Source organism: Bidens hawaiensis, unplaced genomic scaffold (genome assembly GCF_021521415.1).
Source record: "Bidens hawaiensis isolate Kalapana, Puna unplaced genomic scaffold, B.hawaiensis_p1.1 tig00006365_1, whole genome shotgun sequence".
NCBI lineage: Eukaryota > Viridiplantae > Streptophyta > Magnoliopsida > Asterales > Asteraceae > Bidens > Bidens hawaiensis.
Genome location: NW_027491425.1, coordinates 709,671 through 726,728, shown reverse-complemented (window position 1 = coordinate 726,728; position 17,058 = coordinate 709,671). Strand labels below are relative to the sequence as shown.

Below are 17,058 nucleotides of genomic sequence, written 5' to 3'. Positions count from 1 at the left end.
TGTTACAGATTGGTATCAGAGCCAGGTTGACTTTAGGATAGGTGGTTAGACGTAACGGCCTAGAATACCTAAGAGTCCATTCTCGCGCATGAGAGAAATCTCATGTTTGCGCGCTTATTGTTAATTACTCGTTATTTATGAATATGCTCGCGCTTGCGCAGTATATGATTTTATGATTTATTTCGCGATATTTCGATTTTTGTTGAATTTCGATTTTTATTGATTTTACTTACATATTCGTTTGTTGGATTTGAAAATCCGAAAAGTCATGGTGATACATGAATAGTTGATTTTCAATTTCCATTTACGATTATGTTCTGAGATTGGAGACTTGAAAAGTCATGGTGATACATGAATTGTCAACCGCCAATACTCATTTTCTTGTATATTTTATATTGAAGATTGAAAAGTCATGGTGATACATGAATCGTCAATCTCCAATACTCGTTTACTCGTATATTTTAAATTGGGAATTCGGAAAGTCATGGTGATACATGAATTGTCGATTCTTGATTCGAATTTGTTACCTTTATTAAGTCTGCATTTAGGGTCATTTATTTTACTTTAACTTTTGACAGAAACTAACTCCGCGAAACCAAGCTTTTCGAGGTTATACTTTGCGCTATAACCAAGATATTAACTAAAATTAAAATTTTTATAGAATGCCTCCGCTATCTCGCCGACATCAGAGGAGAGAAGCCTCGCGCAGACGTTCGCAGCAACGTTCCCAGGAAATGGCCGCCGCAATAGCCCAAGCTTTGAGCCAAAACAATACCAACACCTCCGGTTACAACATTAAGTCCTTCAATGCGGGTAACCCTCCAAAGTTCACAGGTCTTGAAGGAGCCACCGTGATGCTCCAGTGGCTTGAGAAAATTGAAAACACTTTCCTCCACACCCAATGCCCCTCAGACCGACGAACCCTATATGCTTCCAGTGTCCTGGAATCTAGAGCGCTTACATGGTGGAATGGAGTAGCCCATGCGCGTGGCGCAGAAGCTGCTTCCAGCATACTCTGGGAGGAATTTAAGGATCTCTTAACGCGAGAATTCTGCCCTCCCAACGAAGTAAAGCGCCTGGAGGAGGAATTTTGGAACCTTAAGCAATACAGTGGCGAAGCGCGCGAGTACGCGACGCGTTTCCATGAACTAAGTTTGCTGGTCCCTCACCTTGTTACCCCTTCCCGCCGAGCCATAGAGAAATTCCTTGGGGGTCTCCCCATGGAAATTCAAGATTCTGTATGGGCCAGAAACCCAGTAACCCTCTTTGACGCCATCGAGTTGGCCGCTGTGCTCAGCGACAACCATGTCAGAGTAGGAATCCTGTTCCTGCGGGGAACAGAAAAGACCAAACTCACCAAGACTGCCCCTGAACCAACAGAAACCAAACCTGAACCCTCAAACCGTAACAACCTCAAGCGCAGGCGCAAGGCCTATGCGCTTACCAACCCGCCCATTGTCCAGCAACCCATCTACCAACCTCCAGTTTACGCGCCTAACCCTCTGTCAGCCTACCCAACACCTCCTGTAGCCCACAACTATGCCTTAACCAATCCAGCACTCCCTGCCCCGCCAACTAAGAAACCTTACACAGGAAACCACCCCTTTTGCCCAACCTGTAGACTCCACCACCCACCTCAAGTCCCATGTCGACTTTGTAACCGATGTGGCCGCGCTGGTCACCTTGCAGAAAACTGTAGAGTCCTTCCCGCCAATCCAATTGCGCCAACACCACCAGTCTACCCGCAGAACCCACAACTAACCTACCAAAACCCACGACCCAGATCGTGCTTTAACTGCGGTGATCCCAGTCATTTCCGGAACGCGTGCCCAAGGCTACAAGTTCAGATTACGCAAGCGAATCCGGTGAACCAGATTTCAAACCAAGTAACGCGCGGACGAGCTTTTAACATAACCGCACACCAAGCGCAAGCGAATAATGACGTAGTTAATGGTACATTTTTGCTTAACGGATTTTATGCTTCTATACTTTTTGATACTGGCGCCGATCGAAGTTTTATTTCTCGCGCCTTCGAGCAGAAGCTTGCGCGACCGCGCGATAACTTAAAAGAAGATTTTTCAGTTGAATTGGCTAACGGTGAAACTGTTTTAATTAACTCTGTGATTAAAGATTGCACGCTTAACCTTAACGAAAACGATTTTCTGATCGACCTCATCCCCATGCCTCTTGGAAGCTTTGATGTTATCATTGGTATGGACTGGCTCTCGAAGAATCGCGCCGAAGTTATTTGCGCCAAGAAGATGATTCGCATACCTCGAGAAAATGGTGATCTTCATATCTACGGCGAAAAACCCTCCCGCGGTCTTAAACTTATGTCTTGCGCCGAAGCCCGAAGGCTCATGCGGAAAAGGTGTATTGCATTCTTAGCTCATGTGGTTAAACCTGCTGAAGAAAAGAAGCTTCGCGATATTCCCGTTGTGCGTGATTTCCCTGAAGTTTTTCCTGATGATCTTCCTGGTATCCCTCCCGCTCGTAAAGTCGAGTTCCGTATTGATCTTGTCCCTGGTGCTTCCCCCGTAGCTAAATCTCCTTACCGTCTTGCGCCCGCTGAGATGCAAGAATTGGCAAGCCAACTTCAAGAGTTGACTGCTAAAGGATTCATTCGCCCTAGCTCTTCGCCCTGGGGTGCTCCAGTGTTGTTCGTTAAAAAGAAAGATGGATCGTTTCGCATGTGTATTGATTACCGCGAGTTGAACAAACTCACCATTAAGAACCGGTATCCCTTACCGCGTATTGACGACCTCTTTGATCAACTCCAAGGTGCCTCTTGTTTCTCCAAGATTGATCTCCGCTCTGGCTATCACCAGTTGCGCATCCGCGATGAAGATGTTCCGAAGACTGCTTTTCGAACTCGTTATGGCCATTTTGAATTCTTGGTCATGTCCTTCGGTTTAACCAACGCACCCGCCGTTTTCATGGATCTAATGAATCGGGTGTGTAGGCCTTTCTTGGATAAATTCGTGATTGTGTTTATCGATGATGTTCTGGTGTATTCTAAGACCAAGGCCGAGCATGAGCAACATCTTCGGTTGGTGTTGCAAAAGCTTCGAACCGAGCAGCTCTATGCTAAGCTTTCCAAGTGTGAATTCTGGTCTGATGAAGTACAGTTTCTTGGTCATGTTGTAAACAAGATGGGTATTCATGTCGACCCATCCAAGATTGAAGCAATCAAGAACTGGATCACGCCATCCACTCCTTCCGAGATCCGTTCCTTTCTGGGCTTAGCTGGTTATTACCGGCGTTTCATTTCGAACTTCTCAAAGATCGCTTTGCCTTTAACAGCTCTAACGCACAAAGGTAAACCGTATATTTGGGGCTCGAAGCAAGAAGAAGCCTTTCTATCGCTCAAGCGATTGTTGTGTGAAGCTCCTGTTCTTGCGCTACCTGAGGGTAATGATGATTTTGTCGTGTACTGCGATGCCTCCAACCAAGGTCTCGGTTGTGTTCTTATGCAACGAGGCAAGGTTATCGCTTACGCATCAAGGCAACTTAAGGTTCATGAAAAGAATTATACGACTCACGATCTCGAACTTGGTGCAGTTGTTTTTGCCTTGAAGATCTGGAGACACTACCTTTATGGTACTAAGTGTATCCTCTACACTGACCATAAAAGCCTTCAGCATATCTTTGATCAGAAGGAACTTAACATGAGGCAACGCCGATGGAACGAACTCATCAGCGATTACGATTGTGAGATCCGGTATCATCCTGGTAAGGCTAATGTGGTAGCCGATGCGCTCAGCCGAAAACCCTGCCAGCTTAACTGTATCTTGCCGCGCACGCATCTTCACTTTGCGCCGATTCAAAGCAACCTTGAATCGCGTATTCGTGACGCGCAGCGCGCATCCATCAGTAATGGTAACCTTCGCGCCGAGTTAGCGTGTGGCGCGGAAGCGCACTTTGTCCCTAATCTGAGTGGAATTCTCTGCTATCTTAATCGCATCTGGATTCCCTGTGATGAGAATCTTCGCGCTGATATCCTGAGTGAAGCGCACAAATCTCGGTATTCCGTTCATCCCGGCGCTGATAAGATGTACAAGGATTTGCGCATTACTTATTGGTGGCCCGGTATGAAAAAGGATATTGCTGTGTTCGTAGCTAAATGCCTGACTTGTTCTAAGGTAAAAGCTGAACACCAACGCCCATCTGGTTTGCTCGAACAACCGGAAATTCCTAGGTGGAAATGGGAATGTGTAGCGATGGACTTTATTACCAAGTTACCTTTGACAGCAAGCAAACATGATAGCATTTGGGTAATAGTGGATCGTTTGACTAAGTCTGCTCACTTCCTGCCCATTCGTGAAAACTACCGTGTTGAGCAACTCGCGCAGCTTTATGTCAAGGAAATTGTCTGCCGCCATGGTACTCCTTTGAGCATCATATCCGATCGCGATGGCCGTTTTATATCTCGCTTTTGGAAATCTCTCCAATCTGCGCTAGGAACTCGCTTGGACATGAGTACTGCATATCATCCTCAGACTGACGGACAGTCTGAGCGAACTATTCAAACTCTTGAGGATATGCTCCGATCTTGTGTTCTTGATTTTGGAGGTAATTGGGATTCACACCTGCCTTTGATTGAGTTCTCTTATAATAACAGCTATCATTCCAGTATCGGTATGGCCCCATTTGAAGCACTTTACGGTCGTAAGTGCCGCTCCCCGATTTGTTGGAACGAAGTGGGAGAAGCTCAAATCACAGGACCCGAACTAATTCAAGAGACAACCGATAAAATCGCCAAGATCCGTGATCATCTGCTGACTGCCAGAAGCCGACAGAAGAGTTACGCAGATCGCAGGCGAAAGCCTCTGGAATTTCAAGTTGGTGATCTTGTTCTCCTCAAAGTGTCGCCTTGGAAAGGTGTTGTCCGCTTTGGGAAGAAAGGTAAACTTGCTCCTCGTTATGTTGGTCCATTCAAGATTCTCGCGCGTATAGGAAAAGTTGCTTACAGACTTGACCTACCGCCCGCGCTCAGTAATGTGCATCCAACGTTCCATGTATTCAATCTCAAGAAGTGTTTAGCTGACGAGAACCTTCACATTCCACTTGATGAAGTTCAAGTTGATGAAACTATGCATTTCGTTGAGAAGCCTGTTGAGATTATGGATCGCGAGGTAAAGCAAACCAAGCGCAGTCGTATCCCTATCGTGAAAGTTCGCTGGGAGTCCAAGCGCGGAGCCGAGTTTACATGGGAAAGGGAAGATCAAATGAAGATCAAGTACCCGCACCTGTTCTCTGCGCAACCTACTTCGAGATAAATTTCGGGACGAAATTTCTTAAAGTAGGGGAGACTGTGACATCTGCCCCGATCCGACCCGACCCAGGTACCCGTTTCTCTGACCCGATCTCTTTCTTTTATGATTTAATATTTATTTATACTTATATTTTACTTTTAATATTAATATATATTTTCCTTCCCGCCTCTTTCTCTCTCTTTCTTTCCGCCGTCCCGTCCCTCTCCTTTTCTCTTTCCGCCTTCTTTTCCCTCTTGTCGCCGTCCCGCCCTTACGCCTTGTTTCCCTCTTTTTCTTCTAACTCTTTGCTTGTCCTTTGTTCCTTCCCGCCTAAGGTTGTCTGCGCAGCTCCACGCGCCAGACCCCTTACAAGGAATCCTGCGTGAAGACCACCTGTTTCAGCGATACGCGAGACGAACTCTTCTCGCAGCGCGCTAAGAATTGTAATTCTTCTCGCAGCGCGCTAAGAACGGTAGTTCTTCCCGCGACGCGCTAAGGATTTGTAGTTCTTCTCGCAGCGCGCTAAGAATCGTAGTTCATCCCTCGACGCGCGAAGAATTATAGTTCTTCCCGCGGCGCGCTAGGAATTTTAGTTCCTCCCGCGGCGCGCTAAGAAATGTGATTCTTCCCGCGGCGCGCTTAGAAATGTAGTTCTTTCCGCGACGCGTTAAGGTTGGTTCCGTCTGCCTTCGCGCTCGCGCTCTCTTGACCTTCTGTGTCTGCCTTTGCGCTCGAGCCTTCTCGCGCTAAACCCTTTGAGTTTTCTTCTGTTTAATCTAGCCGTTGCTTTTGTGTTGTCTTATCTTTTGTGCTGTTGACCTAATCTGCTTTATGTCTGAAAAGCCACTTTTGGCGCAGCATGCGCACCAACCCCATTGGTTGGCAGAAAAAGTGACTGACATTATCTTTTGAGATCTGCTTTTGCCATGCTTGACCAGTACCTTTTTCTGAACTGCCCATGCCTTTTTACTGTTCCCTGTCAGCTTTTTCTCTTTTTCCCTGCTGCCATATCTTTTGATATCTTTTGCTTTTGGAATCTTTTGCTTTTTGAGATCTTTTCCCCTTTTTCTAGAGATTTTGTGTTCCCTAGGGTTTCTCTATAAATAATAGTATTATTTTTCCTAACACTACACACACAAAACACTTAATCTCTCCTGTTCTCCTTGCTCTCTCTGCCGCCTCCCTCTCTGCCTCCGTCTTCCTCCCTGTTCTGTCCTGCTTTTCCGGTAATATATATATATTATATATAATAATTTACTTATTAATTATGCTAACTTATATCAAGACTTAAAACAAATCATTAAAACAATAATCTTATTTATAGGTTAACTTGTGCTTGTTTAAAGTTGGTTCTTGCTTTATCTTACACCGCATCGATTATCAAGTGAGTAATCTCGTACCTAATCCCTTTTTATTTTTAATGTTTTGGGATGTTCATGTGTTCATACAAACTTAGAGTCTTAAACTTGTTTATGAACTTTAGTCGCGCAGTATCCCATGTGTTGAGGACGTAGACTTGGCTGTTTATTTGTATGTGTGGATCATTAACCGTCTTGTCGGTCTATTCCGCAGTTCTCATGGTACCATTAGATGAACACGGGAGAACAATCGTTTATGATTTTCTCTTTTGTTTACACTTGCACAGTCTTTCTTGTTTGTGAGCTCAATTGTGAGCACTGGCAGTCTATGAATCTTAGAGTTGGTCCCGATCAGATTACACCCTTGTTGAAAACCAGACATACACATGTTGCGCGCAGATTTATTGTTATCTATGTATTGTATTAAACTTGATTTCTCACCAACACGCAAGTGTTTGACGTTTATTTTAACACATGTTCAGGTTTGCAGTAGCTGTTTTGGAGCTTGTGGACACGTAGGAAGTTTTCTTTATTTTGGACCTAGATTAAAATGTATCAAGACAAGTTTTTGCTGTTCGAATATTATGATTTATAATATATTGATTTATGATGATTTAAGTTATCTTGTGTTTACCTTGCGCGTGCGCGAATAAATGTATTTATTAAATATTGACACCCAATAGTGTCACGAGTAATGAAACAATATGTGGCGCCCCGATGTATAATCCGCCTTTGGTCGGGGTGTTACAGCCGCGCCGCGCGGCGGGCATGCCTTCCCCCGTCGCGCGGCTCTCTGGCGTGGTTAGGGGGTGGCTGGCCTAGCCGGTCCGGTCCAGTTCTTCCTGATCCTTCGGTTCTCTGGTTCGGCTTGTTTTTGCTCCATTTTTCGCCCTTTTTTCACCATAATCAAAACCCGACACCTAAAACATAAAACCATGTTAGTAGTATACCAATCTTACAAGAAAATGAACAAAACTAATAAAATAATAAATAAAATGTACACGAGATTAATGTATATTAAACGTTATATCAATGTCCAACAATTATTCCAACATACATATTACATACCCAACAGACATAGACATAAACACATGCACACATTGTTCCTTAAACACAGGCAGACATACATACAAGCATACATAAAGATTAACTTAACATAAGTTATTCGTAGTAGGTTATCATTTAACATAAGTTAATACATATTACACATTAGTGGTTATACTAATATAACCAAACACCTAGTAATTAAAGTAGTACCAAAAATACTGGATTCTTAGTTCATAAAAACACCTGATTACTACTTATTATAGATTATAAGTACTAATTTAACCAAGCAACCTAAACAACTACTCCAACAAATCTAGTCCATCTGTATTGAAGTTGATGGTGTAGATCCTGTTCGGCCAGGTGTACACCAAAACCACCATATCAATGCTTAGGTGGCTCCATGACAAATTGAGCAACACGGCAGCTACAAGGAACAAGCACGAACACAGACTTGATTAGTAATAGAAGTAATGACAGCTACAATTTCACATTTTATAACTCAAAATTAAGACCCGATTCATACTTGAGAAAAGCCAGGTGTTGGAGAAAATTGTTATTAACCATGCCATTACTATTAATTGAAGACGAAGAGATGGCGACGACGGCTAAATTATTGACGACGACGGGAGGTTAGGGTTGTAACTTTGAACAGGAGGGGCTTTTATTGAGTCGGAGGTTGATATAGTGGGTGAAAAGACATTTTTGCCCTTGAAACTAACAGACATAGCATCCGTTAGTTAAATGGTTGGGCCTGATTGCAAAAAAAAAAAATGCTCATCACATGGCCCATATCTGCAAAAATGAAATCATGGGGTTGAAACCTGCTTTTGGGATTCCACCAGGGACCATATTTGCAACTAACTCTTTATTACACATCGGAGTTGATTTTTATTTTGGGCCCCAAAAATTACTGGGCCATATGCGATGGCCTAGCCACACAGGCCATGGGCCGCCCCTGTAAGCGACCCAAATGTTGCGCGATACCATACCCAAATTATTGTCATTGTTCTCATGTTAGTGTCTGAGTGGTAAAAAAATTAGTATATTGTGAAGATCTGAGAAACAAACACCACATTAACCGATTTAGTTTGGGACATGCGATTTACATTCCTTATTTTGAACGTGAAACCAACGTAGCGGACGCCTAAACCATTTTTGAAAATGCGTAAATCTAATATAAACGTAATGAAAAAATAAATATAAATATATTTAATATTTAATAAAAAAAAAACACAAAAACAACGGTAGTCCTATCATCATCTTGACCCTTTGGTAAAATTGTGACAAGTGTTGTTTATTGGGATCTGCACTTTTATCAACTCCAAGATCAGCGCGACCAAAACATCTTTCAAACACAACACAAAACCTTCCACCTCTGTTTTCCCATAGGCTAAACCTCGTATTATATTCCACCAAAAGTACACCCATCATCTCTGTGCTCAAACCACCAAAAAAAAAAAAACAAATCAGTTGCACACTGTGTTGTTTTCGTGTGAAGAATCTAGGGCTTTAACTTTACTTACAAGATTCTCTCAATTTGGAGACTCAACGCCACCCCTTTTCCGAATCATTGCTTTTTTATATAAAGATTCATCTATATATATATATACAATATATACATATACTTTCATTTTGCACATTATGATCCAAGGCTACTAAGAGTTTCGAATACTATTTCCAAGTTATGGATTCGGGTTTTCTCCGTGATCAAACGTTGAGCTTCGGTCCAAAACGACATGCTATATCGTTCCAATCGAGTGGTGAGATGATCATGAATAACATGTTGTCTGGGAATTCTGGTATGGTAAATAGTGGTTTGTCAGGATATTGCCAAATTGGGAATTCGGGTGTTTCGAATTCGGTCCCAGGGTTGAAGCATGATGCGAGTTTGGCTGTTGAGTGGTCGGGTGAAGAACAGTGTAAACTGGAAGAAGGAATCTCCATGTAGGTATCTTGTGGTTATCAATTATTGCAACTATAATCCAATTCTAATTATTATCAATATGCTTTAGCATCTTACCATGAATGGTTATTTGGTAATGAATTCTTTTTTGAAAATATGTAGATATGCAGATGAACCTAGCATCATGAAGTATGTCAAGATTGCTGCTACATTGCCTGATAAAACTGTTTGTGATGTCGCCTTGAGGTGTAGGTGGATGAAGGTAAGCTTGTTAGTTGTTACTCGTGTTTCTTGATATCTTTCTTGCGCTTTTATTTGTTATTAATATCATGTTTAAGATATATGGCAGAGCAAAAGAAGGAAACACGACGAGCTCAAGTCGGGGAGGATGTTAAAAGATAAGAAGGTATGCCACTATGCCTATACGACTGAAGCGTTATGTATTTGTTCAAAATGGTACTTTCGTCTTTTTGAGCAAACAAAATTGGATAACTAATATGTTTTCAATTTGCTTCGCAACTTTCATAACTAGCCTTTACAACCGGATAAACTAGTGGAAATATCACCAAAGCCGGTTATATCATCAAATTCTACCATGAATGCCGCTCCATTTTCTGTTACCGCAAATAATCGGATTCAGAGTGGTAGTATACCTTTAGAAGGTTAGTTACTATGAATGTGTCCTGTTACATTACATCTGATTATCTGGTTCTGATTCATGAATATATTAGTATATTACATAATCAGTTTCTAAATACGCATCCAAACACTCCTAGTTGAATCTTGAGGATTCTATTAGGTATTGCCACACTGATTTTCCTTTAATTGATTTATGCAGCATTAAGCGCCTCCACGAGGCGTCTTTTGGAGCAAAACAGGCAAGTTCTCAGTCAGATCTCGGCTAATATTTTTGCCTTAAAAGTAAGTGTTTTGAATTCATTTGTTTGATCAACATATTCTTGGAAGTTAGCATATGTTTTATGTAACATCTAACAACAGCTGCAGGACAATGCCAACCTTTTCAGTCACGCAAAGAACAATATAACCGCTATCTTAAATGAGTAAGTTGGGCATTCATTAAACTTGTACATAATTCATCAAAATAAGGGTCCATTTGGTTCGGTTTTTTGAAGTCAGAAGACAGTTTTAAAAGTCAAAGATAGACCATTTGGCTGCTTATTTTAACTCAATTTATGTAAATTATCGCAGCATGAGATACATTCCAGGACCGCCACTGCCTGTATTTTTAAACATGGATCTTGTTAATACCATTCTGCCCACTACAAGCCAGGTAACTAATAGTAATGTAACCAAAAGTCAACTGCTGACAGTTGACTTTGATCTTATTTTATTCAATAAGTTCAATTACTTTTGTGTAATCCAATGATTAAATGGTTGTTGCTTTTTAACGATGACAGACAATGACTTTTGGTTCATCAAGCAGAATGCATCTTAAGCAAGAGCCAGATTATTGAGTTGGAGACCGTTGAGTTGTAACTTGTAAGTATAGGATAAAACCTTCTGTAAATTATATACCAGTTGACCCTTTTGGGCTTATTCTATATACCTGTATCGGTTGACCACTCGTGTCTACATCAACTAGACAGCTATACAAAAACTTGTAGAATGATGCATTTTTGGAAAGCTAAGATGATTGATTGGCCTGGCTAACTACTTTTAACAAGTCAAACCTAGTAAAATATTGGCATAATGAGATGCCATCTTTCTCAAGCAACGAACGAGAACCAAGCCCAGAGCCTAAGCTTGAGCTTAAGTCGTTGAATTTAAGAAATCTATAGCTCGAGCTCGACTAGTGAATAATTTTCCAAGCTCGAGCTCAACTCATTTATTATTTAATTATTTAATCATGTGCATGTATAGAGTTATTGTGTGTGTGTGTGTATATATATATAATATTATTTAATCATTTTTATCATAAACATACTTATATAAATATAAGCTCGCTTAATGGATCCTACTCAAGCTTGGTATATAAAGTGTGAGCTCGAGCTCATTGATTAAATAAATCAATTTAGCTTCAACAACATATATTCTTTTCAACTCAACTTAATTCAAGCTTTTAACGAGTAGAAGATATTGTCATGTTCAAATAATGCTTTGTTTCTCTACATAAACAAAAATTATCTTTCATGTCATACATCACTCTATAATTGATTAAGATCATCACACAATTATAAAAACAATAAATCCCTTCTACACAAATAGACTAATCAAATTTCATAAACAAAATCAACCACCATAAATCATATGCTCAAATGTTCATCTCTAGGCAAGCTCTGAACGGTATCCGACCATCTTCCCGGCGAATGATCACTACTATTAGAAGACACGTGCACCGCTTCTGCTCTAGTTTCCCTAATCATCCTCAACACCTCCTTCATTACAGGCCGGTTCTCAGGGGCAAGTGAAACACACACCATTGCAATATTAAGAAGCGCCGTTAGTTTCTCCTCAGACGCCTCGTTCCCAGAGGATGTCGGCTCATCACCCGACTCTATTTCTTCTTCTCTAACAGCTTTGACCCATTTTGGTATATCCGACCCGTGTTCCACAACAATGTCCTGGAATGGTGTTTTTCCTGTGAGAAGCTCTAACAGAAGGACGCCAAAGCTATAAACATCTGCTTGTTGGGTGAGGTGGCTACGTGGGTCCCGGCATTCTGGGGCGCGGTAGAAGAGGGAAGACGTGTTTGATTCTTCGGGGACGTCGGGGTTTATGAATGACATTAAACCGTAATCGGTGAGGCAAGATTCGAAGTCTGAACCTAAGAGAATGTTGGAGGATTTTAAGTTTCCGTGGGTGAGGCCAGGATTTTGGTGGATGTGTAGAAGCCCGGTAGCCAAGTCCTCGGCGATCTTCAAGCACGATGTCCAGTGAAGAGGCTTCCCGCTGCCTGATGTTCTTGATCCTGCAAGAGCATTGCATGCATAGTTTAGTATGACACTCCTGACAAGACTCGAAACACGATACGAAAATAAACAGGTTTTGAGTCGGCTAATATAACCCCATAAATGGGTTAACCAAACACAAATAAATAAGTTAGCCATTGACCCATTTTAAAATGGCACACATTCAAATTTTAAAATAAAAGTATTCTAGTCGTCTAGTCTGCTACTATGTTTCTCTCCTTAGAAAAATATAGTAACAAACATCAATTTTTTAATTTTATCATGGCTCAGTCATCTACCACCGCCGCCCATGAAGAGTGTGACAAAATGGTCATTTTAACAAAACTAACATAAGGTTAATGTTTGTTAATATAAATGACAAAAAGCATGACAAAATATGAACATCCTTAACGTTCAGTTTACTTATTGACGTTAAATGACAGAATCTGTAAATCACCATGGGCGTAATTTATAACTTACCCTTGTTATCAAAGAGAATATATTTTCTTTAGTATCCTTTCCAAGTCTACATATATATTCCGTCTTGTGTAGAATAATGGGCGGAACATGTAATTTTGTTTAGAATAATGAGTTAAGTGTATTTGTGACTTTGAGTTATTTGAGATTGTCTTGTTTGAATCAACAAAACGAGTTTGGGCATGTGCCAGAGCCAAGAGCTCATTTTTAAAACAAGCTAGAACTCAAGCATTACATATCAAGTTTGATTAGGTTTGATAGTCTAGCCATTATTTGTAACTTTATATAAATTATATACATGGTTTTATATATAAAAGGTGTAATTATATGATTATGTGTATTATTATATATAAATAGATGATTAACAATAAAAAGTTTGTCCGAACTTTAGTAATGGATGACGAAACAAGAGTAGCTGGAGTTTCACAAATCTCATACTTGTCTTGGCTCGAGTAGGTGTAATGTACGGATTTCGTAAGCAAACAAAATATTTTATATCAAAATAATATTAAAAAGAAAAAACAATTTAAACGATGCAATTGAAAGAATATACAAAGAAGACTGTCGGTTGTCTAAAATAAGATGATCTTCTTTCCTACCAAAGTTTCTAAGTTTTCGGCATTTATTGATTCTAAATTGAATACACGATATTTTAAAATTATATATATATATATAGGCTAAGTATAAAATGAAAACCCACTTTGAGTTGTGAAAACTCTAGAAACTCATTCTCAACCACATGTTTTTAATTAATGTTTAAATCTTGTGGTTCACAATTAAAGTGAATAAAAAATGTAAATATAAATATAACTTTTTCTCTCTCATAAAAACATATATAAAAATTAGTAAAAAAATGTTAAAATATAGCAAAACATTTTTTTTGATGTTTCGATGTTTTGTATTAAATGTTACAACATATATTACATGTAACAAAAAAAAAACGATGTTACATAGGATTTTCACTACTCAAGTGGGTTTTCATTTTAACCTTACCCTATATATATATATATATATATATATATATATATAATTTCCTTTGACAAATCTTAAAGTTATTATTTTCTTACCTATGTACTCATTCCATGACATGAGTTTAAAAAATATATATATAACATCATGAATTATTTCGATAAAATAAAATAAAGGGGTCAACATGCGTTGTCTGATATTTAATGGTACACTGTTTCAAACGGTCGTCCGTATAGAAGTCAAAGACAGTTTTGATGAAAAATTTTCAAAGTTTGACCAATAATGGTCAAAACGAAATTCTGAATGTTTTATAGACGGTCGTTTGATAGTGTGGAATTAAATAGCGGTGGTGTAGCTATAGTACAACCTAGATAGAATGCTATGTGGCGGAACGTACCGTGGATGAGAGAGAAAAGGCTACCGTTAGGGAAATAATCGTATACCAACAAACGTTCCTCTTTAGCTTGAAAATATGCCCTTAGCGGCACTAAATTCGGGTGCCTCAATCGTCCAATGACATCCACATGTCTCCGAAACTCCTCCACCCTTGGATACCTCGCGTCTTTTAGCCGTTTTACTGATACGATAAACCCTGATTCCATCACTGCCTTGTATGTGCTCCCCACAGTCCCTCTTCCCAACGTCTCCGCTGACGCTTTCAACAAATCCTCCAAGTTATAACTAACTTCCGGTGAATCTCCTTCGTCGAAAAACACCAGCTTCCCTATCCTACCACTCTCATCACCTTCCGATGTAAACTCACTTTCCCCATCTTTCGACACCCCTCCCCCACCACCACTCCCCACCGCTGATGCCACAGCCACTCCTCCTTTCACACCAACTTCTCGCGACTTATTTCGCCTCTTTTTTAGACAAATTAATAAAAATAAAATTATAACAAATACTAACAAAACCCCACCAATAGAACCTGCTATTATAACAATATTCCTAATTTTCCGGTGACGGCGTGACTCCCGATTTGGACTCGTCGGAGACAGAGGTAAATTGCACGGGATATCCAACAAAGCACCGCATAAGTCCGCATTACCTGAAAACAGTGGTGTGCATAAGACTGAAAAAACGTAACCGAAACTAAAAAAAACGTATCCGACACCAAACCAAAAACCGACAGTTTAGTTTTATGTTATTCTAAAAACCGAACTTATAGTTCGGTTCAAGTTTTGCATGTAAGACAAACCGAAAAACCAAACCGAGCTGAATTTTCTGGATTTTCATATTTTGTTTTTTTATTATAAGTAATAATTCATAAAAATCTAGTTATAAAAAGTAATAATTCATAAAAATCTAGTAAATATGTAACACAAATATTTTATTACATAATGTACAATAATCTAATCAATTCGTTATTAATTAACAAAATTATTTACGCCTAAATTCAATATTTTGGACCCAATTTTTTCTCTAATTACTCAAACCCTATCCAAACTGAACCGTGCACGCCTATACCTGAAAACGACGACGAGTTGAATCTCGCCAGCACTAGGGTCGCCGGAATCTCCCCGGAAAGCTGATTATTAGACAAATTCAAGTATCTCAACTCCGTCTGATTCAACGGCGGAACTTTCCCAGTAAACCCATTACCATCCAAGTAAAACACATACAATCTCTTCACATTCACCACAGCATCCGGAATGGGTCCGGTAAGCCTGTTAGCCGAAAGCACAATAATCTTAAGCCGGTGAAGCGCAGTAACAGACGCCGGAAACCAGCCGGAAAAGTTGTTGTAAGACAAATAGAGTGATTTAAGGTTCCGTAGGTTAAACAGCTGTGGGATGTCACCGGATAATGAGTTTTGCTTAAGACTCAAAACACGAATCTGGTCTAACTGGTTAAGGTTGTTTGAATCCAATGTACCTGTTAGATTCAGATTCTCAAGAACAAGCTTTGACACCCTGCCACGTAAGCATTGCTTTACACCTTCCCATTTGCAGTAGTCAGTTGATCCATTCCATTTAAGTGAGTTAAATGGATCAATGGAGGATTTTAACCCTAGAAGTGCTTGCTCATCACCACTTGTTGCACATTGAAACCAAGAAATAATAATTGTTATTATTATTATTTTTGTTACACAAAGGTTTACCTTCATGTTACTTGATCATGAAAGATTGAAGGTGCTAATTGTTATGGGGTTATTAACTTATATGTTGTATATTTATGTGACAATGGGTTTAATAAAGGAAAAGATGATTTGAAATCTAGAGTAATTGATGAATGATTGGGAAGAAAGAGAAAGATCAAAAAGGGGCCCTTACCAAAATGGGATTTTGGATGTTGACTATAAAGTCAACATCTTTTCATCTTCAAGAATCAAACTCACCATGGAAACTTGTACTTGTTCTTGGTGACTAGTGTGTGCTGCATGTGTGTTTTTGAAGGTGTTATTTGGGTTGTTTGTTATGTTAATATTATAATGTAGTTTATGGTATACATTTATTTTATTATTTTTAAATAAAGAAGTGAGTGATTTAAGAGAGATAGGATAGAACGGGTGAAGAAATTAAAGAGTATTAAAGGGGTTCATAAAACCTGCAACAGGATGAGCCAGCTACGAGGTCAACCGTCTCTGGTTCACGACTAGGACTAGACAACACGTCTATTATGCACTTATGCGTGCTTTTATTTACTTCACTTCATTTGTTGCTTTTTATTTTTCCAAAAGGACCAATATAGGGATATAATATGCACGGGTTTGTAACCCGCCCGTCGATGACATGGTTTTCATTCGCCTTAGCCGCACCTCCCACTTGCGGCTTCCGGGCGTAAGTTAAGGGTGCCTTTCTTAGTTTATTTATTTACTTTTTTTCTTGTTCCTTCTCATAAAATAAAAAACTAGGTTGCATGTATGGAGATGAGATGGGATCGTTGTGGGTAAATATGCAGTTGTGAAATAATGGGTAAAAAGTTGGTGTGGTATACTGACTGAGCTGTATGTGAGAAGAATATGTTACAACGTTGCGGACAATGTAATAAACTATAGTTCAAAACACTGGTATATTTTAGGTTTTTGTGGGTGAGGCCGGGTTCTGTTGGATGTGTAAAAGCCCGGTAGCTAAGTCCTTAGCAATCTTTAGGCACGATGTCCAGTGAAGAAGCTTCCCACAACCTCATGCTCTTGATCA

General features: G+C 40.0%; 1 protein-coding gene and 1 pseudogene across 2 annotated transcripts; one reads left to right on the top strand and one right to left on the bottom strand.

The window, feature by feature from the left end:
* Positions 1 to 9,344: 9,344 nt before the first annotated feature.
* Positions 9,345 to 10,628, top strand: LOC143632133 (uncharacterized). The gene is made up of 6 exons (XM_077100715.1): positions 9,345 to 9,604; positions 9,726 to 9,825; positions 9,913 to 9,969; positions 10,096 to 10,225; positions 10,393 to 10,484; positions 10,563 to 10,628. Exons 1-6 carry the CDS (start codon positions 9,345 to 9,347, stop codon positions 10,626 to 10,628), a joined length of 705 nt encoding a protein of 234 aa, XP_076956830.1.
* A 1,198-nt stretch (positions 10,629 to 11,826) lies between these two features.
* On the bottom strand, positions 11,827 to 16,025 carry LOC143632117 (inactive leucine-rich repeat receptor-like serine/threonine-protein kinase At1g60630 pseudogene; annotated as a pseudogene). Its single transcript, XR_013153485.1, has 3 exons — positions 15,386 to 16,025; positions 14,316 to 14,966; positions 11,827 to 12,492 (listed from the first exon to the last, which is right to left on the bottom strand). The product of XR_013153485.1 is annotated as an inactive leucine-rich repeat receptor-like serine/threonine-protein kinase At1g60630 pseudogene (transcript).
* Positions 16,026 to 17,058: the final 1,033 nt, after the last annotated feature.

Coding starts and splice junctions, on each gene's coding strand:
- LOC143632133 (XM_077100715.1), top strand. CDS start 9,345: ATGGATTCGGGTTTTCTCCGTGATCAAACGTTGAGCTTCGGTCCAAAA. Junction 9,970..10,095: donor GGATGTTAAAAGATAAGAAG/GTATGCCACTAT, acceptor TTTCATAACTAG/CCTTTACAACCGGATAAACT. Junction 10,485..10,562: donor CTAATATTTTTGCCTTAAAA/GTAAGTGTTTTG, acceptor ATCTAACAACAG/CTGCAGGACAATGCCAACCT.